Here is a 26,277-nt window from a genome sequence, read left to right as displayed (position 1 = left end):
GGGTTCCTTTGGTGTGGGCAAACAAGGTGCACATAACTCAGTACTTTTTACAGATGGCAATTTTCCTGTGAAAGTCTCCTTTTTCTCCTCAAGTTTTTAACATGCGCATCAAGTGTATTTAAGCAAATTAATGTATTCATTTTGGAGACAGGTTCTCACTTCCTTGCTCGGGCTGGCCTTGAACTCCTGGGCTCTGGAGACTCCCTGCCTCAGCCTCCCAGCGCCTGGGACAGCATGCATGCACCATCACACCCAGCAAGGTAATTTTAAATAGCACGACTGATGATTCCAATAGATGTGTTACTTTGTGGTTTTCTTCGATGCCCTCATTTTCTCTTCTCTTTCTTTGTCTTCTTTTCTGGCATCTTTTAAAAAAACTTGAATTATGGATGTTGTGTTCATGAGAAAAAACACAGAAGTTCTGGCTTCTTTTCCTCACGGGGGAGCGTTTCCTTTTGCTTTGTTCTGTTAACCTTCTTCAGAGGCCTCAACTGAGGAGATGAAGTTTGTGGCCCCGTCTTCCCAGCTCTGAAAGATTCTGAAAGCACTTTGTGGCTTCTGCTCAGCTATTTACTGTTCACTTTCTAGTTCATGTCTCATAAAAACGGTGCAGCTTTTAAGCAGGCAAAAGTCCTGAAGGGGAAAGGTAGGTCTGCACAAATCCTTTCTTCGTTTTCTGGATGCCTTGCTGACCCCTGATTCCACTGTTTGGCCTCTCTAGCTATTTAAACTTGCTAAAAACTTGATTCACCATTTCTCCTCTTTATCCGTCACTGTTTGTTTTGCTTCTCAGCTTCCCTCTCGGTGCCAGTTACTGATCCTCAAATGCTGGGAGGGAAGAGGAAGTGCAGGATTTTGGGTTCCTGCATGGTGTCATCCTAATTCTCAGGACCTTGGCCTCTCAGGTCCCGAATACTCTGACACAATTTTGCTCCTTTACACAGCTTTAAAAAAAAAAAATCAGCCAGCTTTTTCCCAGTGCCTTTGGTAGGAGCACTGGTCAGATGCAAACTCATAGCCAGAAGCAGAAGGCCTTGAATATTTTTATTTTGCATGTATACACCCACCAGATCCATTTTTTAAATCTAAAGTGTGTGCTTTCCCCTCCTACTTTTTTAAAATTTCTTTTTGATGTGTAGTTCATAGATTTGTTGTTAATTTTATTAGTCTTTTTAAAAAGACTTCGATTAAAAATAGTCCCCTTTTATCCTGTTGTATTTTTTTTTCTTTTTGGTTTATTTCGTTTAAATTTAATTTTAAAATTTATCAAAATTGAATTTAGGGGCACAGAATGTTTTTAAACTCTTCCTGGTTCCACAATTATTTAACAACCAGGTGTTGAGTAAAATTTCTTCCCTATTCACTACTTTGGGATTCTACTTTTTCCAATCAGCACATATAGCATTTTATGTAGTCTGGTTCCTTTCTGAGCTCTCATTAATCTGTTACTACATCTTTAATCTGCTGGTTTTATGACTGAGCTCTAATACTTCTTTTCACCCCTTACCAGATGAGTACCTTCTCAGTGCTCTTCCTTGTCAGATGTAGTTATTCCCCTCCCGAGGTCTTTGCCTGCACTGTCAGAAGTGGTTATGACCTAGATAAAAGGTACTCTGTACAAAAGTGCAGAGTTCTATCGATGGGGATTAAAGCATTGAGAGACTGGAGAAAAGTTGGTGCCTTCTGGGAAACTGAGAGCATGGTGGTGTCATAAAATAACACTGGACATGCACCGGAGAGAGATTTCAGCAGATTTTAACAGTGTGGGAGAATCATCTTCCGTCGAACAGAAGCCGGGGTAGCATAGGTCATTGTAACAGATTGGTGATATTATGAAATCTTGCTACCTTTGGCTGATAGGATAGAGAGTTGACAGAAGTTTTTTTAAAGTTGAGATATAGCTTGGATGAGATATCAGAAGAGATTCACGGTGGCACTAGTTCTAATGAATGCGTCGTTTTTAAGCAGCAGCCCACAGCGGTCCGTTGCACACCTTTCACCGCGGGAAATAAACTGTTAGGCTGCCTCCCGACGGGGCTTGTGGCTGATGGAGGGGCCTTGACTTAGGGAGGAAAGTGGAGGAGTCGGACTGATCAAGTTGGGGAGATTTGGGAAAAAACATTTCAAGTGACACAATGGAAACCCCTGCTGAAAACCTCGACACTGTAATCCACCATACACGCTTATGTGTTAAAGAAAGGCCTGTTATTCCAAGTAGTACATATGAAGAACAGAAAGAGGCTGGCAGGCTCTGTGTCGACGTCAGCATTTTATTTCCATGTCCTCCATTTAATGAATGAGACAGATGAGGATGGGCAAATACAAGGCTGAAGCCAGCCTGTAAAGCCAAGGCAGAGCTGGCCACACGAAACCCTGGTTTCCCAACAACTGACCTGAATATGTCCCATTACGCTGTGGCCCTTAGAGAAGGCTTGTGCCCCTCTCTTCTATTAATGACCGCATCACTTGGCACTTTGCAGGCCCCTCCTTAAGGTTCAGCAAAATTTTCACTGTGTAAGAGTAAAAAGTGGTTTCGATACTCTCTCCAGAGCGTGCGATTTCTAACGTGAGCTGACGCAGAGCAGTTTTGGGAACAAATTTAATATAAAAGTACCAAGTATGCAAAGCGGGTAGGAAGCCGAACTTTAGAAAGGAGCTGGAGAGATCACGAACTACTGCAGGGCCATTTCTAAGGTCAGACTTCAGCCCTGCACTGCTGTCCTTCTCTAGAGAACAAGCCGCGTGCCACTGGGGCCCTCGGTCCTGCGCCTGCTGTGGGCTCCCCGCTGGACCAGCGGTACCCACGTGAGCTTCCTTCCATTCTGTTTTGTGGCAGGGTCTGCCCAGGCACTCACCCCACCCCCATCCTGTTCTAGTTCGGTTAGAAGGAAACGAAGCCACAGCAGAGCAAAAGGACTGCTAACAGCTTTTGTCTCTTGCCTCCTCTTCCTCCTTACCCTCTCTGCACTGTCCTCCAAGCACCCAGCTGCTCCAGCCTGGTTTGGCTCCCGCAGAACGTCCTGCCTGCCTGATCCAGGAAGAGCTATGAGCAAGGACGTCCACCGCAGAGAAGGACCTGCCCATCCTGGTTAGACTCCGGTGTGACACCCGCCTGCCTGAGGGAGGAATTATGAGCAAGGACCACAACTGCAGACACAGAGTCGTACCCAGAACCCACGCGTTGTGCTAAGAACCAAGTCTCTACACCACCCAAACCCGAGCAATGGCAGTATCTCTGGAAGACTTTGTGCGGTCCCTTGACCTCAGGACCCTGCCCAGGGTCCTGGAAATCCAGTCAGGCATCTATTTCGAAGGTAAGCTTTCTCCAAGTCCTTTGCTGGTTACAAAATACAGACCTTAGGGAGTCTACACACCCCTGGGAATTCGTGGAAGAATTTTAAGAAAGAGTATGAGTCCTGCAAAGGAAAGGTGATCACGAAAAAGAGAAAGTAATTAACTGAGAAACAGTTAAGACCCAAGAGTGTTGAAGAAGGGAGAAACTAGACAAGCTCTTTGGGGTGGTTGGGGCAAGGGATAAGGATTGTGTGAAAATTCTTGAGATTTTCCTAAGCATTCAGTAGCTCATGTGGATGGTCACTTTCCTCTGCCTATTCTTTGGAACTGGTTGTCACTAGGAGTGAAAACTTACTGATATTTATTTCTAGAATACCAAAAAGTCTTTTTTCTAAAATAAAAGCAACCCTCAAATGCATATGATTTAGAAAGTAGTGCTTCCCAAGGTTTTAAACACTAAAAGTCACTTAAATTAATGCTTCTCTTACTCTTTCTGCCTTGGTCTAACTCTTAATTTTTTAAATAAGAGCATTTTTAATTTGAAGATTTTGAAATTTGGGTCTGTTGCTAGGCAGCTCCAATGTGACTGTAATCCGAGCCCCCCTGGAGGCTGAAGCACAAGGATTACAGTATTGGGACCAATACATTTTTTTTAAAACACAGGAAAAAAAAGTACTTAATGCCTATTCATCAAAGATAGTTTTTTAAAATCTATGTTGAAAATTGATCATTCATTTAAAATTATTGAGTAAGTTGGTGAATTTTGATGTAATTCACATAACAGAGTTGTAAAAAGACTGTAGAATCTTTATGTGCATGTTTGAATATGTGCAAGAAACAAAGATCACTTTGTAAGTAACTGTATATTTTTACTGCGAAGAAACATGCACTTGAAGCAATAGGAGAGTGAGATCCAGTCAAGCTGCTGTGAAATGATGTAGGAAGTTTGGGGAGGCAAATCTTTCCTGTTTATTGACAATCCTTATCATGCACTGGTGTGAAAGTGGTCTTTACCCCCACTATGTTTTCCACTCTCAATACTGTGTTCGATAAATTGCACATCAAACACTTTACTATAAAACGAGCTTTTTGTTAGATGCTTTTGCCCAAATATACACAAACCTAAGTGTTCTGATATGTTTAAGGCAGGCTAGGCTAAGGATGACATGTCGTAGGTCAGGTGTAGTAAGCATTTATTAAACCAATGATGTTTTGAAATTACAATACATTTATCTGGATATAACCTTACCGTAAGTCAAGAAGTATTTATTAGGTATTATTCAATTTTTAAAAAAGAGAGACTGACAAATGTCAGCTCCAGGTTTTCAGGGTGTATGTGCACACCTACATACGCATGCCCTTCTCACTCCTGAAAAGTAATCAATTTGTTGAAGACTTTTCTTTGATCCATTTGTAAATCAATTATTTGGAGCCAGATCATCTTTTGGCACATACACTGTTTTGTTTTGTTTCTATGCTAGCCCCAGATCACTACTTGTCTCATGATTTATGATTTAAGGCTTTCCATGAAAAGTCTTTCTTTATATCTAGAGAAACAGTTTGATATTATTTTTTATCAACTCTAGAGCTCTATATTTCACATTTGGCTCATAGTCTGCATGAAGTGCATTTTCCTGTGGATAGTACAGAGGTCTAGAGTTACTTTTCTCTATGTGATGAAACTGACTTCCAGGCACCATTCCCTAGGTGGGCCTTCTGCTCCCTATGGATCTGATCCCTACCAAACTGTGTGACATGTTCACCTGCTGATCGATGTCTCTGAAACACCTCTGCTTTTCCCACCAGAGTTGTGTTTCTTAGTTGTGTCAAACTCACATTACTTCTGTAACAATGATGTGTGTCAGTGTGTGGACTGACTTAGCTATTCATAAACATTTAAAATGCATGCATTTTTTAAAAGTTAATTGATTTCATAAGACAGTCAGTGGAAATTTTTACTGGATTGAATGACTACATATTAACTGGAGAAGAAATGATATCTTACATTGTTATTTAAATAATGCCCTGTTCAACCATCTTCACACTTCAGTAGTGCGCTGCTGTGTCATAACTGAGATGAGTTGTCACAATTTAAGCACGTCTTCAGAAAACTACAAATGTTCTAGGAGCCCCATCTTGTGCTCTTTTTCCATGGTTATCCACTAACCACTATTGTGACTTTTGTCTATGATGAACTTTATGTAAATGGAAAGTTATTCTATGTATTCTTTCATAGCTGGTGGACATGTTTCACATATCTGTGAAATGAATCCTTAGTTTATTCATTGTTGGTATATATCATTTTCTGTTGGATGCAATTTATACATTCTACTGCTAAGAGGCATTTGGATTATTTCCAGTTTGAACATGTTACTAGCAGTGTTGTGAACACGGTTCGATGTGTATACTCAGATCTATTCAGTGGGGCAAGGAAAAACAAGTTTCAAATTCTAACTAATCTATATACCTAGTAACAATATTATCAATCTTGGCCAGGCATGGTGGTGCATGCTTGTAATCCCAGCACTTGGGAGGGTGAGGCAGGAGGATTGCCATGAGTTAGAGGCCAGCCAGACTACACAGTGAGTTCAGAGCCAGACTGAACTACAAAGTGAGACCCTGTCTCAAAAAGCTAAAAGACAAAACACCCCACCCCAGACAATATTATCAGTCTTTTTGGTCATTATGATAAGAGTATAATGAAAGCCTGTGGTCCTAATACATACCTCTCTTGTGACTAATGAATCTGACTGCCTTTTTATGTGCTTTTTGGCTATGTGGAGGTTGTTCTTATAGAATCCTTCAATGCTCCTTTGTATTAGATTTTGTAAATTTGTATTAATGATTTTATGACATAAAGATCAAACCTACTTCCTGTCAGTTACATGCTTTGTAAATATCATCTATGTCTGCACCTTAACATTTCATTTTCTCTTTTGTTATTATAATCATTAATGCTTATTAATTGCGCAGATTAATGAGTTTCACTGTGGCATTTACATACACGTGTATACCATGCTTGGATCGTTTCCTCCCTCCCTTCTTCTGTTGTGTGCTATCTTGCTCCTTCTTTAATAGCATCTTTTGATGAGGGGAAAAATTTTTAAATTTTAATATTAAATGTGATTAATTCATAATTATATTCCTTTTTATGTTATCAAGGGACATTTTCATTACCTAAATTTACGAAAATAGTCAATATTATCTTCTAGAAATTCTATTATTTATTTTTTAATTCATTAATTTTATTGGTACCTTTTAGGTATATAATATGCTGACATTCGTTATTGGGAATCTGTACCTTTACGTAATATATCTTGGTTCCTATTTTTTCCCCATTCCTCTGCCCTCCCTTCAACCTCTCCACCCCTCCCTACTTACAAAGACTTTGTTTCTAGTTTTTCCTTTTCTCACTGCACGCACCTTCCTGGCAAGCAAAAGGTCCTGAGTTTGACTCCCAGTACCTCCCCACAAAAAGACTTCCTATGTCTCAGTTCATAAAGGAAAGAAGGAAAAGGAATAAACATAGAAATTTTATTATTTATTTTTACCTTCGGATCTGCAGTCTGGCTGGGATTGATTTTTTTGTATTTGGCTTGAAACCGAGGCCAAGATTTATTTTTTTCTTATGTAGAGTCGACTGGTTCAGTGACATCGCAAAGCTGCATTTTCATGGTGCTTTATCGTGTTCCCTCAGTCGTAAACGGTGCGCATACATTTCTGGGTCTCTTTTAATAGCTTCTGTGTTCCAGTCATCTCATTGCTGTTTGTTGTTGCTGCTGCTGTTGTACTGCAGATGAAGCTACGTGCCTTGCAGGTGCTAGGGGCGTGCTTTACCAAAATCCTTTTAAAATTCTATTTTGAGACAGAGTCTGACTAAGTCACCCAGGCTGACTTCAAACTTGCTTGCCTCCTGCATCAGCCTCCCGGTAGCTGGGGTTACACAGGTGTGCCCCACTGCACGAGTTTAATTGCGTTCGTTACACAAATTTCTTCCTGCCTTAGTTAAAGCTAATTTGCAGCAACGTATAACATTTAATGTATACTGTGTTCCGTATGATAATATGCAACAGAGCTTGGGTCTCAACCTTGATTACACATTTGAAACACCTGAGATGTTTGTAAAATATAGATGCTCTGGTATCTCCTTAAATGATAAGGATCTAATTTTGTAAAAAGTAAGGTGTCATCATCAGCTTTCTAAAAATCTCCCAGATGATTTTTAAATGCAGCCAAGTTTGAGAACTACTACAGGAAAATACACTCTCCTATGCATTATTCTTCTTCAAGTTTGGCTCTGAATTTTCATACACATTTCAGAATGAACTTATCAATTTCTACAAGACACCTCCTGGAATTCTGATTAGCAGTGCACTGGTTTGAAGAAAATCAGCATCATTTTAGATTGTCTTCTAACCTGTGAACTGGGTATGGCTTGCTCACTGTAGAAATCCTTTTTCATTTCTGTGAATCATGTCTTAAAATTTTTTATAGTGATATACTTTTTTCAGATTTGTTGCTTGATTTTTAAAAATACCATTAATAATGATGCCTTCCTCTTTTTACTTTCTTTGTTGTATTTGTTGAATGTGAAGGATAGATATATCTTTTGATTATCTTTGGTTTTTTTTTGTTTGTTTGCTTTGTTTTGTTTTGTTTTGTTTTGGTACTGGGGATCAAGCTCAGGATCTTGCACTTGCAAGGCGGGTGGCAGTACCACTGAGCCAAATCCCTGGTCCGTGAGTTTTTTTTTTTTTCTTTAACACACATTCATATTTTCTGTGCATAATGATGGATTTTGTTTCTTTTTCCAAATGGTTGTACTTTTTCCCAGGTAAAACACTGGCTAGGGCTTCCAGTGTAGTATCAGGTAGGGTCAAGAATAGAGGACTTCCTTCTTGTCCACAGGCACTGAAATCTTCATTACTTCGTGATTACATATGTTCATTTTAGATTAAAGTTTCTAATGTAGAAATACTTTGATTTATGACTTTAGTTCTTTAAATAGTAAAGTCTTTCCATTCAGAAGCACAGTTTATTTTGTACTAAGTAAACTCTAAATATCTTCCAGAGTATTTGCTAGAGTTCCAAAAGCTTCTCTGTAGTGATCTATGTATCCTGCACTCATTCCTAGAATGTACTTACCTGACAGCATATTGCTTTTCTCATTGGTGATCACTGAAGTAGAGAGAGGCAACACATTATTGTCAGCTACATTTATAAATTAACTCTTAAGAATCTTATGCATTATTTTATTGGTTTTTAAACTTTTATGTATTTATTTATTTATTTGGGTACTGGGGATTGAACTCAGGACCTTGCACTTGTGAGGCAAGTGGCAGAACCACTGCACTAAATCCCCGGGCCCCTCTTGTTTTCTTTAAGTAGATATTGTTATCATTAGAAATCCTCAAGAGTTGTACTCATTCCTACAGCTTTTGTTTTTTGTTTTTTTTTACCTTTGTACTTTAGGCCAAGACTTCTAATATCAAGCTAAGCAATAATGGAAATTTTGTCTTATTCTTAAGCATAAAGAAAACCATCTAGTTGGGGATTTAGCTCAGTGGTTCGGTGGCCTGCCTTGCAAGTGCAAGGACTTGAGTTCAATCCCCGGTACCAAAAAAAAAAAAAAAAAAAAAAAAAAAAAAAAAAAAGAAAAGAAAAGAAAAGAAAACCATCTAAAATTCCTTAAGAATAATGCTTTAAGTTTTGGTACTTATCCTTTAATACTTTTTATTTTTATTGCTTTCAGGGTGTTTTCATAGTAAATCGGTATTGAATTTAATAACTATTTCATCAGTAAGATGACAATGTCATTTGCTTTCTTTAGTCTATGTTAGTTAGTTTTTGGAATTTCAAGTGTTACATGTGTTCTTGGAATACAATATAGGGTTTGTAATTATACTTAAATTTTTGTACTTAATCATAGTTAAATAAATAGGCTTATCTGTTTTAGATCTAAGATAATTTCTTTCTGAATTGAGTTACACAGTTTCTTTGTTTTCTATTTTTTGAGGTAATATTCTAAAAATTGGTTTTGATTTCTGCCTTAAAATTTGATAGAACTCTCCCATAAATGCTACTGAAATATAAATTTTTAGAAAGAAAACAGTTTGGTTTTATTAGAATTTTGTATTTTTTTCTTTCATTAATGACTGGTTTAACCTTTTTGTTTGTTTCTCTATTTTCTCTCTTACTCCTTTTCTAGTTACTGTTTTTTTTTTGTTTTTGTTTTTTGCAGTACCAGGGGATTAAACTCAGGACCTTGGGCTTGTGAGGCAGGCGGCAGCACCACTGAGCTAAATCCCTGGCCCTCATTCTGTAGTCATTTTTTAAACTTTTTTTGCTTCTTAGTAGATACATTTAAAATTAAAAATTTTTATAAATACTTTTTTCATTATTCCTCATAAATTTTGTCATGTAGCTTTTTATTGTTACTGTTATAATTGTAATTTATTTTCCTTTACATTCAATGGCTATCTTATTGTTTGATCATGTAAGAGTTTTATTTAGCTATTCTTCATTTTTAATGAATTATATTGTGTTTTTGAGAGAACAATAGAATGTATTATAGTGTTTCTTTGGTATTGATGAAGGTTTCCTTTGCTTTGTGCCATGAACCATGTCCTACTCTGAAACTTGGGGCAAGTTGAGGAGAGCTAACTTTCAGTCAGGCGGGTTCTGTGGTATTGAATGGAATATTTCCAATGACAACTACAATAGCAAGCTGCACGTTATTCTCATTAACATGTTGCTCAAAGCACTTGTTGTTTTAGGAAAATAACTGGTTTGCTTTACTGATGTGAAGCATAGAACTGTAGGTTATAAACTCATTACTTCACTTCCTGAGTAAGGTACAACTGGGAAATAATTCTGTGGACAACCTAGAACATTCAGCATTTGCTTTTTCTTTTTTTAAAGAAAAATGGAACTCCCTGTCATGTCGAAGGCTGAGGTAAAGGCTGACCAAGCTATGGTATATGAGCTATTAGTGAATGACTGGCCCCTGATCATCTTCCACTAAATTGTAACTGTCATTATTATTACTCACATGTTCAATTATGACAAGGAGGACTGTGCAACCATTTCTGAAAAGAACAAGACTAATGTAAATTCTTCCCCACTGCATTGTAAACCAATTAAATTGAATACAGATAGAAGTATTAAAATTTAAAACATCCACAAAAACACTATAAACAATATAAAGTAATAAATTCAGAATTTAAAAAGTGAAAAAATTAAATGTATTAAATAAATTAGCATTTTTGAAAAATCCCAAATACAGAAAACTTGAAAGAAAGGCCAACTGCAAGCTACAAAACACTCAGTTTATATAGCACATAAAAAAATACAAATCTTTGACTTTGTAATTACAGTACTATATTAAGCAAAATTGAGTGTGAAATTATAAAATGGACAAAATGTAAAAGTTCACATGCCATAACATAGAAAAAGATTGTCAAATGTATGAACAGAATGTATATGAAGTAATAAATCATTACTTACCTTTTAAATTCAGTTTTAAATTTTATTTTTATTAGCCCATGTTTGCAGTAACTAATAATTACATTCATCATAGGTAGTTGATACCTGTACATAACACATCTATGTTCTTTTTACTGCACTTTTCTTTTTTCTCCCTGCCTCCACATCTTGGTTCCCTCCTGGCCAAAAATATAAAAATGATTTCCAATCACACCGTAGGCATAAGCGGGTAGAAACTAGGCACAGTTGGTAGGGGCATAAACCGTGACAGTCTTTCTAGGTAGCATTTGGGTGTCTGCATCAAAATGTGAGATGTCTGTGAACATCTGAATTCTAGAAATCAAGTTTAAAACATAGATAGATATAAAATGTAATGATCACAAGAGGAGGCTCAGAAGAACGGTTTAGAGTCAAATGTGGAGCAACAGGATAGCTGAGCATAGTGTAGCTTACACAAATTCCTACGACACATTATCAGGCTGTGTTCAAGGGGCCACCGTCATTCTTGGGGCAATGCAAATCTTCTCTGAGCCATGTTCCAGCAGAAGAAACATATGCAAACAAAGGATGGGTTGAAATATATACAAGTACGCCGGTAGGAAGCAAAACAAAGCAGAGGAAAGAGGTGATCTTCTGATAGGATGAGCAGGATTCATCCTGTGGTTTCCCAGCTTCCTCACACGTATTAGTAAGTGCTGGCATTTCTACTTCCAAAGCACACCCTCTCCTGTGGGTCGTGATTATCTCTGCTCACGTGAAAGTTGGCAGGGCCCTGAGTAACATCTGGAAGCACATTCTGGCTTAGAATAGGGTAGGTGACAAGCCTTATGAGAGCATTGTATCAGTTAGTTTTCCCATCACATGGACACAATACTAGACACCTACAGTTCAGAGGAGGAGAAGTTTAATTTAGTTCATAGTTTCAAGGGATGCAGTCCATGGTTGCCTGGCTCCAAGGCAGAAACATCTCTGTGGAAGGGCCTGGAGGAGCAAAGCTGCTAGCTCCTGGTGGCTGGGAAACAGAGAAGGGGATGATTCCAGAGAGAAAGGGAAAAGGGACCATAGGTAGACTTCATGGTTATGCCTCGCTCCCTACCCAGAAGTGCGCTCTACTGATCCCTTTGGGTGTCTCTCAAGCCGATCATGCTGATGAAGCGGCTTAACTGTCCCAGGAAGGTCTCGTGTGGTTAAGAAGCAGGGAGTTGACCCATGGGGCTGAAGCAGAGCCGTGGAAATGAAGGGTGTTGGGGAGGAAGGCTGGGCACGATCAGGCCCACACCTCACAGGCTCTCGATACAGTAGAGTTGGGGAAATATGTGCGGCAGCGGAATGCAGGGAGGCTGATTGTGGGCAGAAGCCTAATAAGACAGGGAATGGTCAAGAAACATTCCGGAAAGTGAATGTTTGGGAGTGCATAAACACGGCAGATGTCTGCAGACCAAAAGAAGTGTAGTCTGTCTGAGGACGAGAAGAACTATCCCCGCACTGCAGAAGGTAGAAAGCGGAGAGGAGAGGCTTATGAGAAGAGTTAAGGAGAGAGCCACAACACTTCTAGGAGCATGGTGTTCATAAGAAACAAACGCAAACGCTGATGACCAGTTTGAGTGGGTGGTTGCCAGGAGCTGATTGTCCTTGTAGAAGGCTTGCAGGCTGCTTTGGGGAGAACAGCGATAGGAAGACAAACATGAAACGAGTGGTTCATTGAGATTCGTGAACATCCAGAAAAGGTGCTGGTGCCTTGATGTAGAGCCAAGAGAAACGGGCAGTTGTGGGACAGACTTCATGGGTAAAAAGGCCAGGACTTGCGAATGGGGTTAATAGGGTTGTGAGAGCAGAGGGTGAGTCAAGGATGTTGGTCTAAACCATTAAGGGAAATGTTTGTATGTTTGTGAGTGGTTAGAAACCAGGGAAGATGGGATTTGGTAAGAACAGCAAAACTTTTGTTTTAGACACATGAAATATAAGGAGCTATTATTCATCCAAATGAAAAATGCAAGGAAACCATTTAAAAGCTAATATTGGCCGTAGAGAGACTGCAGTTCATGACTGAAATCCTCCATATGTGACCTGATTGATCAGGACTTTTTAAATAACAAAGTTCATCAATTGAAAAAAGAGATGCATTCTTCACATACACTATTTCTGCTGTTATTTATAGCCACTCTACAGCATACATAATAAAAATTGTACAGATAAAAATATTATTATTACTTCAACCAATTCTAATTTTTTGTAATGAAAAACCATTTTTCATCATAAAATCTGTGGTTAGTATAACTTACTACCTATCAATATACAATTGGAAGTTTTAAATATTTTACTGACAGTATTGGTTAAACACCATTAATATGATTCATTTTTGGGGGGTTATCGGGGATTGAACTCAGGACCTTGAATTTGTGAGGCAGGCATGACTCCACTGAGCTAAACCCCTGGCCCTCATTCAAATGGTTTTAATTCATATGGTTTCAGATAATTTTGATTCAGTTCAGCACTTGTTTTGAATTCCCGCTATGAAAGACATCTACAAAAATCCCAATTATACATACCATTTATAATCTACACATAGGGTCGGTTTATCAATAATATTTGTGGCTGTTAAATGATGTGTGAAATGTTTTTCTCTTTCCTCATTTTTTATTGCATGAGATTGCTGCACATAATGATTACATTCCTCATGGGGAGTCGGTGCATGTACATAGCACATCTTTATCCTTTTTTCTTTCCCTTTCCCTTCTCTCCCTCTTCTCCCTCTATCTCTGGGTATCCTGCTCTTTTGCAAAAGATCTGTCTCCCTACTTCCTATTTAAAAAAATTTTTTCTCTTTACTTATATTTTGGATTCCTCATATAGGGGAAATCATATGATATTTAAGCTCATGGGTCTGATTCAGTTAATATGATGGTCTCAGGTGCACTCATTTTCCTACAAATGACTTGTGTGTCCTTTTTTATGGCACATAGTACTCCACTGTGTGTAAATATCACATTATTTTTATCCATTCATCTGCTGAGGGACATATAGGCCACTTTCAAGATTTAGCTATTATGAATTGTGCTGTTATAAACATGGGTATATGTGTGTCATTGTTATATGATGATCTTTTGAGAAGATACCCAGGAGAGGAATAGCTGGGTCGAATATAATTTCTAGTTTCAATTTTTGAGGGCTCTTGATACTGATTTTCATTGTGGTTGTACTAGTTTATATTCCTACCAACAATGTAGAGGAGTTCCTATCTCCCTGCAGCCTTTCCAGTATTTGTTATCATTTGATTTCTCCATGACAGCTGTTCCTTCTGGAGTAAGATGGAATCTCAGCATTATTTTAATTTGCAATTCTCTAATGGCCAGAGATAGTGAGCATTTTTTCATGGATTTATTGGCTATTTCTATTTCTTCTTTTGAGAACTGTCTATTCATTTCAGTTGCCCATTGTTTGGTGCTTTTATTTTGGTGGGTCTTTTTTTTATTTTTAGTTTTAATATATTTTAGATATTAGTTCTCTATCCAAGGAATAGCTGACACAGTGGTGCAATTATTTTCCCGTTCTGTAGGTTGTCTCTTCACTCTGTTGGTTGTTTCCTTGGCTGGGCAGAAACTTTTTAATTTGATATGATCCCATTGATTGATTCTTGATGTTATTTCATAAATCTGATTTTGGGTGTTTTATTAGACAGCAGCTGTATGCAGTTGATGACGACCTCGTACAATCAGAAGTGCTAATCTGCCATTTTTTTTCTGATGGACAGTGCAATCTTCAATTCTCAAGTGGCTTATAGACGTCTTTCAGTTACTGTCTGTTTTTTGAGAGTATTATTTAGATTAGAACATAAAGATTATTAACTCAACTCCCTGGGACACATATGAACTCTATTATATGAAAGTACATTGAAAGTAATAAGTGAATGAGGAATATCCAGTCTGTCTTGGGATGTTCTGTGCATGTCTTACTAGCTTTTGTAAGGACAGCTGATTAGCTTTTAATAATAACTACTAGTAAGCTTAAAATTAAATGTTAGTAAGCATATATATTGAAACTAGTGCAATTTAACTTCCTATTTGTTTTTATATAAAATTAATGTAACATTTTAATATTTCCTTCCATTGCTTCATATTCTATGAGACATGAGGCATGTTGGCATCATATAATGTCTCAAAATTTATTGGAGTAATAATGCTACCACCTGTTCATTGAAAAGTGACCTCAACACTTTGTATTCAGGACATATCTGGTTTTTTTTCTGCTGTACTACATATTGCTAACTTTATCACTCATCACTGTTTACTCCATATATGCCATTATGTTGATGGCACAAATGGCAAAAAAAAAATACAGTCTTTTGTTGAACTAGAAGGTAAAGGTTTTTTGGTTTTTTTGTATGTCTTATAAAAATGCATGTATATGATTAGCAATTTGGCAGTTGAGGGGGCATACAGTTACCTATTACTCAACTAAACATAGAAACACTGCTCACATTTTGTTATATTCTCTTCTAATTTTTATGAAAGTATGAATTAACATTTAAGGGAAAAAATTGATGCCAAAAATACTCTTTTGGGTATTTTATGTAGATTCTCACCACTTCCAGCAACTTTGCTTTATCCCCTTGGTTCAAGACATTCTAATTTATTGTTAGCATTACCCAAATTTCCTTCTCTGTCCTTTGACTCCTTAACTCTGTCCTCATACGAGTATCTAGAGTCATACTTTAATTTTCTAAGTCTAGTATCTGAGGCATAGAGGACTGGACCCAGGGACTGCTGAGCTCCATCCCTAGCCATTTTTAGTTTTTATTTTGAGACAGAGTCTCACCAAGATGCCCAAGTTGGCCTCAAACTTGTGATACTCTTGCCTTTGTCTCATGAGTAGCTGGGGTTATAGGCAAACACCGTCATGTCTGGTCAGAGTCATTTGGTAAAGATGTGTGTGTCCCATGGTATTTCTCCTTTGTTAAACTAGAGTGGGTGATAAAGCTCTGCATTGTGTCCCTGCTCCATTGTTTCTGAGCTCCTTTAAAGACTTCCTTCTGCTAGCTACAGTGGCTTCTTCACCGTTCCTCCAGCTTGAGGCTGACCTCTCTGCCTGGATCTCTCCTCTCCTCTCTCCTCCATCTCCTGTTTCCATTGTTGACTCATTGTCAGCGGTGTGTACTAAGCCTGCAGTTCTCTCAGTCTCACTTATACCAACAATGTGCCTTCTATGTTGTGTTCTTCATTTCCTTTCTTCTTTGAACCAAAACACCCATCTTCTTCTTATATATGTTATTTGTTCATTTTTGTCTTCTTCCATTGTATTTTTCTCATAGCTTAGTTGAGGTATCATTTACTGAATGCAAAACCCACTTCTTATGATGCATAGTTCTGTATTTCTAGTAAATTGATAAAAGCATGCACTCGTCAATTTTAAACTGATAAACTTGTATTTTTCTCATAGCTTAGTTGAGGTATCATTTACTGAATGCAAAATCCACTTCTTATGAATGCATAGTTCTGTATTTCTAGTAAATTGATAAAAGCATGCACTCGTCAATTTTAAACTGATAAGAACAGATACTACATTTGATCTTAGCCAAGAAGCGATCATCATCATCACAAATTTTAGACCAAATCTATCACCTTAAAGAATTGCCTTCTGTTGTTTGTCATCTGTCCCCACTTGGATATCCAGCCTCAGGCAACTCTGGTCTGCTTTCTCTCTATGAACTGACCTTCCAGCCACTTTGTATGCAATGAATTGTAAAATGTGGAGGAGTGAACAAATAATGCGTCAAAACTGCAATATCAAGAAGCAGTAATAGTGCACACTATTGAGACCTAGAGGAGGATACCCAGGGGCCGGGCTGATAGGCTGGGATGGAGCTCAGGGGCAGAATCCTTGCCTAGCATGTGTGAGGCCTTCGGGTTCATACTGAGTACCCCCAAAAAAATTTTGCCTGAGGCCATCGAAAATGATTCTCCTTTGAGACAAGAAAGAGCGTGGAAGCTTTTTTTTTTTTTTTTTTTTTAAGCAACCATTTTAGAATGTTGAGCTAATTGTCCTTTTTTTTTTTTTTTTTTTTTTTTTTTTTTTTAAGCAACCATTATAGAATGTTGAGCTACTAAACTGTATAAAATTTTTAGAAATACATATGAAAACTGAATGAAAAAACAAAAGCACTATGTAGTCTTTTGTCTCTGACTTCTTTCACTTAGCATAATGTTTTTGTAGTTCATTCATGTTGAAGCATGTTCCAGTGTTTTGTCCTTTTTATTGCTAAATAGTATTTTGGTGTATGCATCCATCCACCACATTTTATTTATCCAGTAGCAGTTGAAGGATATTGAGTTTATTTCACACTTGAAGATATTTAATAATGTGCCATTTTACATTTCCAATAAATAGGAGGATCCTAATTTCATTACATCCTCATTAAAGCTTACTGTTGCTTATTTGTTTTACCAGCTGGTAATATCTCACTGTAATTTTAATTTGCATTTCCTAATGACAAATGATGTTGAACACTTTTCCCTATTCTCATTGGCAATTTATTTCCCTTCTTAGATAAACTATCTCTTCAAATAACTTCAACAACTTTAGCCAACTTATTCATCGTTGCCATTGACACATAAGAATTCTGCATATATTCTAGATACTTGATTTGCAGGTATTTTCAGCTGTGCAATTTGCAAATATTTTCTTTCTCTCTATGATCTGTCTTCTCATTTTCTTAATGTTTTCTTTTGAAGCAAAAGATTTCAAGTTTGTATGAAGTCAATTTATATTTTTTCCACTTTAGAGGTCATGCTCATGTTGATGAGGCAGAGGAGACAGATCTTTCCCCCCAGGGTTTGTGATGAGGTACGGTGTTCATGCAGCTCTGAGGTTGGATAGTTGTCCTGGAAGGACTCGGAGAACTGACGCAGTTGTTGTACTCAAGGTTGGGTTTTCTTATAAGGCAGCAAAGGTTTATTAGAAGAATGTGCTGGTGCATTCGAGAGGAAATGAGAAGCCAGTGAGGCTGAAAGAAGGGGAAGAGGAGCAGAAACGTTATCAGTGAGGAAATGGTGGAGAGCCTTGTAGAGTCCCGTGGATATTGCAGTAGCCTGTGGGGAACCTGGAGATTTTAATCGAAATGAGCAAACCACGGAAAAATGTGAGAACCTTTGTCTTCACTGCGAATTTAGTCAGCGCACATCATTTATTTGCACTTTTTATCAAGAAGAAAAATGCTGAAGAAACCACTTCTACTTTGTAGAAGTAAAAGCATAATTTTGCCTGAGTCCACAAATATGCTCAAAGTGTTTCTCATAGAAAATTTTAAATGTCATGAAAATGTTTTTTCCACTCTTGGGAGTTAAAATTTTTACGTACTATTTTTTGAATATTGTAAACATTATCATGTTTCTTGTTTGCATAGAAATGTTAAGATCATGAAAAATTTTCCTAAAATGATGTCTTTCCCTTCATCTTTTCCTTCTTTTCCTCCTCCCTCCTTCTGTCTTTCTTTCCCTCCATCTTCCTGCCTTCTGCAAAATGAGTGAAGTATGGTCCCCTCTGCTGGTACGCTGTGTGGCTCAGTAACAGGAGGTAGTTATAGTTTTGAAGTGAGTGTTTATAACACAGAGTGAAAGTCTTCCAAGTGACACGAACCATCTTATCAAGAGGGTATAATCTGACACTCAGGAAAGTCAGAGAAAAATGAAGAAGTGGTCTTCATTTTGCTGGGGTTTTCACCCTAAGTGGAAGATACCTAACCTAGATAAATAATTACCAGAACAAGAGAAAATGATTAAGATGGTCATGAAAGTTTAAAAATTAAAAATGCAGCTCAGTGACTACTCAGAATGGTGGATACATCAGGCAACACAAGGTCATACTTTCAGTGGCTTCTGCATTACAGCAAGGATATCAAATCTAATCAGTAAGAAACTACAAATGTGTTATTTTTATGTGTACTATGGACTGAATATTTGACTCCCCCAAAATACTATGTTGAAGGCCTAACATGTAGTGTGAATATATTTTAAGATAGGGTCTCTAAGAAAAAAAAATAGGTAAAATGAGATAGATGGGGGTAATAGATATCTCTATTTTTTTTCCTCATTGAGTTTATTGGTGCATTTTAGGTATACAGTACAGTTACATTCATTACTGGGATCTTGTACCTCTACATGATGGATCTTGGTTCTCATTTTTCCCCGTGTCCCCGCCCTCCCTTCAAACTCCCCTCCCCTGTCCCTTCAAACACTTTAATTCCATTTTTACATTTTCTCATATTTTTTTCCTTTTCCCTTATTCCCCCTTCCCTACCCTTCTCACTGGGATCTTGCACCTCTGCGTGCCAGGTCTTGGTTCTCATTTCTTCCCCGTGTCCTTGCCCTCCCTTCACCCCTCCGCCCTCCCCCTTTACAAACACTTCGTTTCATTTCTATCTCTTCATTTTCTCATATTTTCCTTTTCCCTTGTTAGCTTTCCCCTACCCTTGCAACTTTCCCTACACCTTTAGCTCTTTTCTTCCTATTTCACATTGTCCATTGTACCATTAGGATCTTATGTACTATTATAGTTTATTCACACCAGGGAAACTATTCGGTATTTACACGTGTGACTTATTTATTTCACTTAGGAGTATATCCTCAATATGTATCCATTTTCCTATGAATTAATCTAATTTCTCATTCTTTATGGCTGAGTAATATTCCATTTTATAGAAAAACCACATCTTCTTTATCCAGTTTCCAACTGATGGGCAAATGGGCTGTTTCCAAGTTTTAGCTTTACAAACCATGCCGCTATAAACATAGGTGCACATATAACATATATCACTGTGGAATGATTCTTTTAATTCTTTTGGAAAGATACCCAGCAGAGGGATGGCTGGTTCAAATGGAACCTCTAGTCCCAGCTCTTTGAGGTATCTCCATGTTGATTTCCATAGTGGTAGATATCTCTATTATATATGTGTATATTACACACACACACACACACACACACACACATCATGGAAGAGTGTCTGGGTCCCTTGTCAGAGGCAAAAGTATGCAAAATAGGAAGTGAGTGCTCACCGAAGGCTAAGTCATCTGGGAGCTTGGTTGTGGACGTCTAGGACTTATAGTACACAAATTCCTGTTGTTTAAAGTACCCAGTTTATAGTGCTTTATTATGGCAGTACTAACTAGCTCAAGGAGTCTTCCAGGTCACAACAGTAAAAGGTATTTGTTGAAGTTCATTTGGAAATTACAGTTGAAGTCCAAAGTATTTCTGAGATATTTAGGGAAACAAAACACAGCAAAGCAAAAGAATCCCCAAACTCATCTCACATGAATAAATCTAACTCCCGTTCCGGTAGAGTTTTTGCCCCAACGGATTCAAGAAAGAGATAAACTGCGAGGAGCTAATGAAGAGCAGCCATGTACCTGGCCTTCTGAGGTAGAAACTTCTGGGCGTTGACGCTCACTAAAGGCAGCTAGAGAAGGAGAAGTTGAGGATTTCAGGTTGACAGGTGGCACAGTAGAAGTTAAACACAAACGGAGTGCTGAAGTGGATCCCGGGGTGTGTGAGGCTCTGGTGAAATGCTGGCACACAGGAGCATCTGGAGGAGAGGCAGCGGCAGAGCTGTGAGGCTGACATTACAGATTTTCCAACGGGTGCAAGAAGGCTCGTTATTTCAGGGTTTGCCCTGTCATCCGTGCACTGAATCAAAAACCTGTGGGTCCCGAGAACACCCACATAACAGGCGGGGGTGGAGGAAGAACTTTTAAAGCCCCTAAAGCTGTCTGTACTCTGGAGGAGAAGCAGGAGGGAGCAGGGTTGTTTGTGAGCAGGAAGAAATGACAGCACCAGGTCGAGAAAGCATCACAGATAAGCAACGGAGCCGGCGGGGGGCTCATGGCAGGTCATTAGCGACATGGCTGGGGCACACAATTAGGGCACTAAGGGCTGGACAGTAGACCCGGTGGGATAATCGCAAGTAACACACACACACACACACACACACACACACACACACACACAATCTATTCCATATGTGTTGCCTGTGCATAAATATTTGAGTTGAGATAACACAGCACATATTACTAAGTAGATCTTGTATAAGTGAGTTTAAACACAGATTTAGTGTTCACACATATACAGATGTATAATCTCATGTCAATTTGTTAACTCATGGTATTTATAGTTATTTAATGCTTGAGAATCAATTGCAAAATAGTTACTTTGATTGCAATTTTTCAGGATGAGTTGGCCACATCACCTACCTCTGTGCAAGTGTTAAACTTACAGCAAAGTTTATTCTTTCTCTGCCCTCTTGAGATTTTAAAGAAGAAACTGCAGTGAATGCTACTGTTATACAACCACCTATTTTAAAATATTTATTCATTCATACCGGGGGTCCAACGCAGGACCTTACACTTGGGAGACATGCTCTGACACTGAGCTACTTCCCCAGATCTTTTTTTTTTTTTAAGAAATTTTATTTGCAGTGCAAGAGAAACCACAAACAGAGCTAAGAGACAATTTACAATGTGGAAAAAAAAATTACCAGCTGTTTTTCAGACAAAGGACTATTATGTAGAATATATAAAGAACTAAAACATATAAGACCCCCCAAATACAAAGTTCTGATTCAAAAATGGGCATCTGAAACAAACAGACATTTCTCAGACAAACAAGTAAAAGCAGCAAATAAATATATGAAAACATGTTCAACATCACTGGTCATTCAAGAAATGCAGGTGAAAACAACTTTCTGTACTGAGATTTCACCTCACCCCAGAAAGAATGGCTGCTATCAAGAAATCAACCAATAACTAATGCTGGCGGGGTTGTGGGAATAAAGGAACCCTTCTCCACTGTTGGTGGGAGTCCAGACTGGTGAAACCACTGTGGAAATCAATATGGAGATACCTCAAAGGACTAGGATTAGAGGTCCCATCTGACCCAGCCATCCCTCTGCTGGGGATCTTTCCAAAGAATTAAAAGAATCATAATATAGCGATATATGCACACCCATGTTTATAGCAGCACAGTTTGTAATAGCTAAACCTTGGAAACAGCCTAACTGCCCATCAACTGAAGACTGGATAAAGAAGATGTGTGTGTGTGTGTGTGTGTGTGTGTGTTAATAAAATAGAGTACTGCTCAACCATAAAGAATGAGAAACTAGAGAAATTTATAGCTAAGTGGATGCACACTGAGGCCATACTGAAGTGAAATAAATAGGACACACTTGAGCAGAGACCAAATAGTTTCTCTGGTGTGAAGAACTAGAAGTGTAAATGTTCAAATGGTATAATTCATAGTGTGAAATAGGAAGAAAATGGCTAAAGGGGAAATGGGAAGGGGAGGGGAAAGGAAATAAGGGACAAGAAAAAATGTGAAAACAGGGAAAGATGGAAACGAAGTCTTTGTAAATAGGGAAGGGTGAAGGGGGTGAAGGGAGGGCAGGGGTATGGGGAAAAATAAGATATGTCACGTAAAGGTACAAGATCCCAATGATAAATGTAACTATATTGTTTGCTTTAAATGTACCAATAAACAACAGAAGAAAAAATTTATAACAAATTATTAATGGCAGTTTGACCATCCAAACATGCGTAAGAAATAACTACTGGGAGTTACATGTTTGTTTAATCTTTTAATAACTTACTGCTGATTGTACTTTGATACTATAACACTGAGCATTTGACTCTAAAACTGATTGAATAGTTATTAATAGTGATATTCAGTGAATCATATACCATACGAATAAGGCTTTTGTGGATTTGATGTTTAAATGAGAATTCATATGGCAAAAATTTGTGTCAACTTCAATACATAATTACTTACGGTTGAGTGAATTTAATCTGATTTTATTTTTATTTATTCAGTCAGGGATATTTAATTAAATCAATAAATCTGAAAATTATAGAATTATATTTGTTCATATTTTAGAGGTGCAAATATTTAGACAAAAGCTTTTTCTTTAAATATCTATTTACAACAATAATACTGATTTATACTGACTCAAGTGGAATGAAGTTACATAGAAGATATGACTTAGATGATATATAGCTTTTCACTTTTCTTTCTTTTCTCTTGCTTTCTGTTTGTTTGTTTGTTTCTTTCTTTTTCTTTGTGTCTTTCTTTTTGACTCATGTTTTCAAGTGATCTTCCTGCCTCAACCTTCTGAGTTCTGTGAACACAAGTGTGTGCCAACATGCCTGTCTGGCCTGTCACATTTAAAACAAATAATTTAAACCAAACAAAAACATGGTACCAATGTTTTTCTGCACGAGCTTATATTTGTAAAGATTTATCAAGAATAAACATTGAATTTCTAAAGCAGAATATTTAATATGCTTACAAAGTGTTCTGGGGAAATTTCCACATATGATTTGTACCTTAGATTCAGGGCAACCATACCTTATAGACATTGAAAATTGAGAACTTTTGAAACTTAAATTTGATGATGATTTATTTAAAAAATCTATATTTATGGGCTGGGGATTTGGCACCGAGCCTGCCTCACAAGTACAAGGTCCTGAGTCTGATCCCCATTACCCCCCCAAATTATAAATTTAGTCTGTGTGAATAGTATGTTGTTGGACACTAAAATAACTGCCAAAATACACTTGATCTTAGCCAAAAGGCTGAGAAGTGATAATAACTGCCAAAATAGAATTTAGAAATTAAACATTCAGTTCGATTGGAGATTAATGATTTCACAATCTTCTACTTTGGGCTACATTCTAAAGGCAGATTTTTGCCTGGCTTCATGTTTGATTTATTTTTTCTTTAAACACATTGAAATCTTTGTTTTGCTGCTTTCCATGTTTCTGTTTTTTTCTACATTTTTTCCCATTCTGCTCTGTCAGACTGGACACTTCAGTTTCTGTATATATGTAACTTGGCACCAAGAATGCACTTGGCCAAGCACTACAGGTCAGTAAATAGTTACAGTTTTAGTATAATTGGACATTACATTTCTGAAAATAAGAATAAAAAGTATTTAAAGTCTCAGAATGTGGTGCATTTCTATTTATGTACTTGAGGGAAGTACTCAATTTCCCTAAAATTGAGCTTAAGTAGGTCTTAGTATTCAGAAAAAACTCTATAACAGGTGCATTACAAACAAGCAAAGTAGCTTAGATAAAAGCAACTTCAATTGTGTTCTTTTCAAAAGCTGTAGAGGAAAATAGCTGCAGAATAGTTTTACATTGTTTACTTAGATGGGGATATGCCAAAATGTAGACATTTTTGCACAAAAAAGCACATAATTTATATCTGCATTGGACTATTCACACTTGAAATTTTTTCATTTATGTGTTGTTAAATATGAATCTTGACTATACAATAAAAGGTTAGCAAACTGAGTGCTGGCAAATAATTTCTCATATAATCATATAAACGTAGACTACTTTCATGCTTTCTTCACTTTATAAGTGCAAAGATATAATAAGCAACAGATTAAATTAAATTATATTTATATTTGTCTGTTTAATTTTCCAATACTATAAAATAGACATTTTGGCCATGAATACTAATTATCTATATTCATTTTAACATGTAAAATTATTAGTCAGTTATTTATCATTTATCAACATTTGCAAAAACAAATCAAATAAAGATTTTTTTCCGTAAGAATAACAATATTTTTGTGTATTATGATACAGAAATGTTTAGGCATTGCTAAAATTCTAGTAAATGTTTAAATGCAACATAAGTAACATGAAGTTAATGTATAAAAAATCAGAAAGCTTGTTTTTAGAAATGTCTGTTTTTGATGAAATATTCAAGCTCGTAAATTTCAAAACAATATTTTATTTTATTTTTTTATTATTTTTAATCTTACTGAGTTTTTGGGTACTTTTAAATGTATATAATACAGTTACATTCATGATTGGGATCTTGTACCTTTACATGACAGATCTTGGTTCTCATTTTTTTCCCCTAACCTCTGCCCTCCCTTTACCTCCTCTACCCTTTCCTATTCACAAAGGCTTTGTTTCCATTTTTTTCCTTTTGTCATATTTTTTCTTGTCCCTTATTTCCTTTCCCCTATTCTTCCCACTTTCCCTACACCTTCTGATAATGTGAAATAGGAAGAAAAGGGCTAAAAACAATATTTTAAATGCACGTCTCATTTATTTTATCCCACTAAATATTTGGGATATTTCATAACCAAAATTATTGTGAAAGTATTAGGTGAATGACAATTAAATGAAGCATGTCTTTTTACATGAAATAATAAATGTCACATGGAAACCTGCAGTCATTATTTTCCAATACTTTATTATTGTTATTTTAAAGTAAAATGGTTTGCTAGAAGTTTTCTTAGGGCAGTTTCTCTAGGTGAGGTTGGTTTTATACTCAGAGTTTGTGTCACTTAGGAGAAAGATGCCTGCCCCATAAAGGATGTGTGAACTCTAACCACAGACCAAAGCTCTTCTGTTTTTTCTTTTCCTTCTCTAGTGACTTCAAGAAAAGCTTGACAATAGTCAAAACACTTTCTTTTTCAAAACTCTGTGATTACTGACTTAATTATTCATTAACAGAGACTTTGTGAAGTTTGAAATTAGCACAGTGGTTATTATTATTTTTTACACCTTGCTCCTGCATAGTATAACCATTTTTTTTCTTTTTTCTTTTTTTCCTTTTATTGAGTTTATTGGTACAATCTAGGTATACAATAAAATTACATTCATCATTGGGATTCTGTACCTTTACATAATAGGTCTTGATTCTCATTTTTTCCCCTTGTCCCTGCCCGCCCTTCACCCCCTCCTCTCCTCCCCATTTAAAAACACTTCATTTCCATTTTTTCAGTTTCTCATATTTTTTTCCTCTCCCTTATTACCTTTCCCCCACCTTTCCCACTTTCCCTACACCTTTAGCCCTTTACTTCCTATTTCACATTATTAATTATCTCATTAGGATCCTGTGTACTATTATAGTTTTTCACACCAAAGAAACTATTCGGCATTTCAGTTAAAGAAATCTCTGTATGAACATTAAAAATAGGGAATCCTAAATTAAAACTAAAAAGGAAAGTGAAGAGAAAAGGCAATGATGTAACATTAAAATAATCCTTAATTCTGGAGATGAAAATGGTCCCTGAACATATTTAAATTGCTTCTCGCTCTTATAGTCTTATCTTATTCTTTTTTTCATTATTTAGAGAATACTTTATTAGTTTCTGTAATCAAACCCATGTAGATATGACCTTCTATATTTAGTGCAATGTGTTACCCCTGTATACATGGAAACAAAATAAAAAATAAAAATAAAAATAAATTAATATTTCTAGACCAATATGGTTGTCCATTTCTGTATAATGCCAAGTCAACACAGTAAATTGGGATGACTTTTTCCAAAGTTGGCAGCACCGTTAAAGTTTCCCAAAATTCAATATACATATTTATATAAAAAGACTAATAATAGTATGTTATGCATTGACAGCAGCAATAGCTTTTCCAGGTTCTGCAGTCATCTGAACAAAATTATAGACATTCAGCACATTCCATTAAAAAAAAAAAC

At 37.0% G+C, this 26,277-nt stretch overlaps 1 protein-coding gene and 1 pseudogene across 1 annotated transcript in view; one reads left to right on the top strand and one right to left on the bottom strand.

Annotated features, from left to right (window-relative positions):
• The first annotated feature begins 2,915 nt into the window (after positions 1 to 2,915).
• Themis (thymocyte selection associated) overlaps positions 2,916 to 26,277 on the top strand; it is a 194,413-nt gene continuing 171,051 nt past the window's right edge. Inside the window, exon 1 of the mRNA XM_010625734.2 lies at positions 2,916 to 3,314. Within this exon, the coding sequence (XP_010624036.2) occupies positions 3,224 to 3,314 (91 nt within the window). The 5' untranslated portion in view covers positions 2,916 to 3,223. The remainder of the gene's footprint in view (positions 3,315 to 26,277) is intronic.
• LOC117286097 lies at positions 16,216 to 16,362 on the bottom strand (annotated as a pseudogene).

This window comes from Fukomys damarensis, unplaced genomic scaffold (assembly GCF_012274545.1).
Source record: "Fukomys damarensis isolate Sample0158 unplaced genomic scaffold, DMR_v1.0_HiC HiC_scaffold_14, whole genome shotgun sequence".
In the NCBI taxonomy this organism is placed as follows: domain Eukaryota; kingdom Metazoa; phylum Chordata; class Mammalia; order Rodentia; family Bathyergidae; genus Fukomys; species Fukomys damarensis.
Note: the sequence above shows the minus strand (reverse complement) of the source record. Positions and strands in the feature narration are given on the sequence as shown.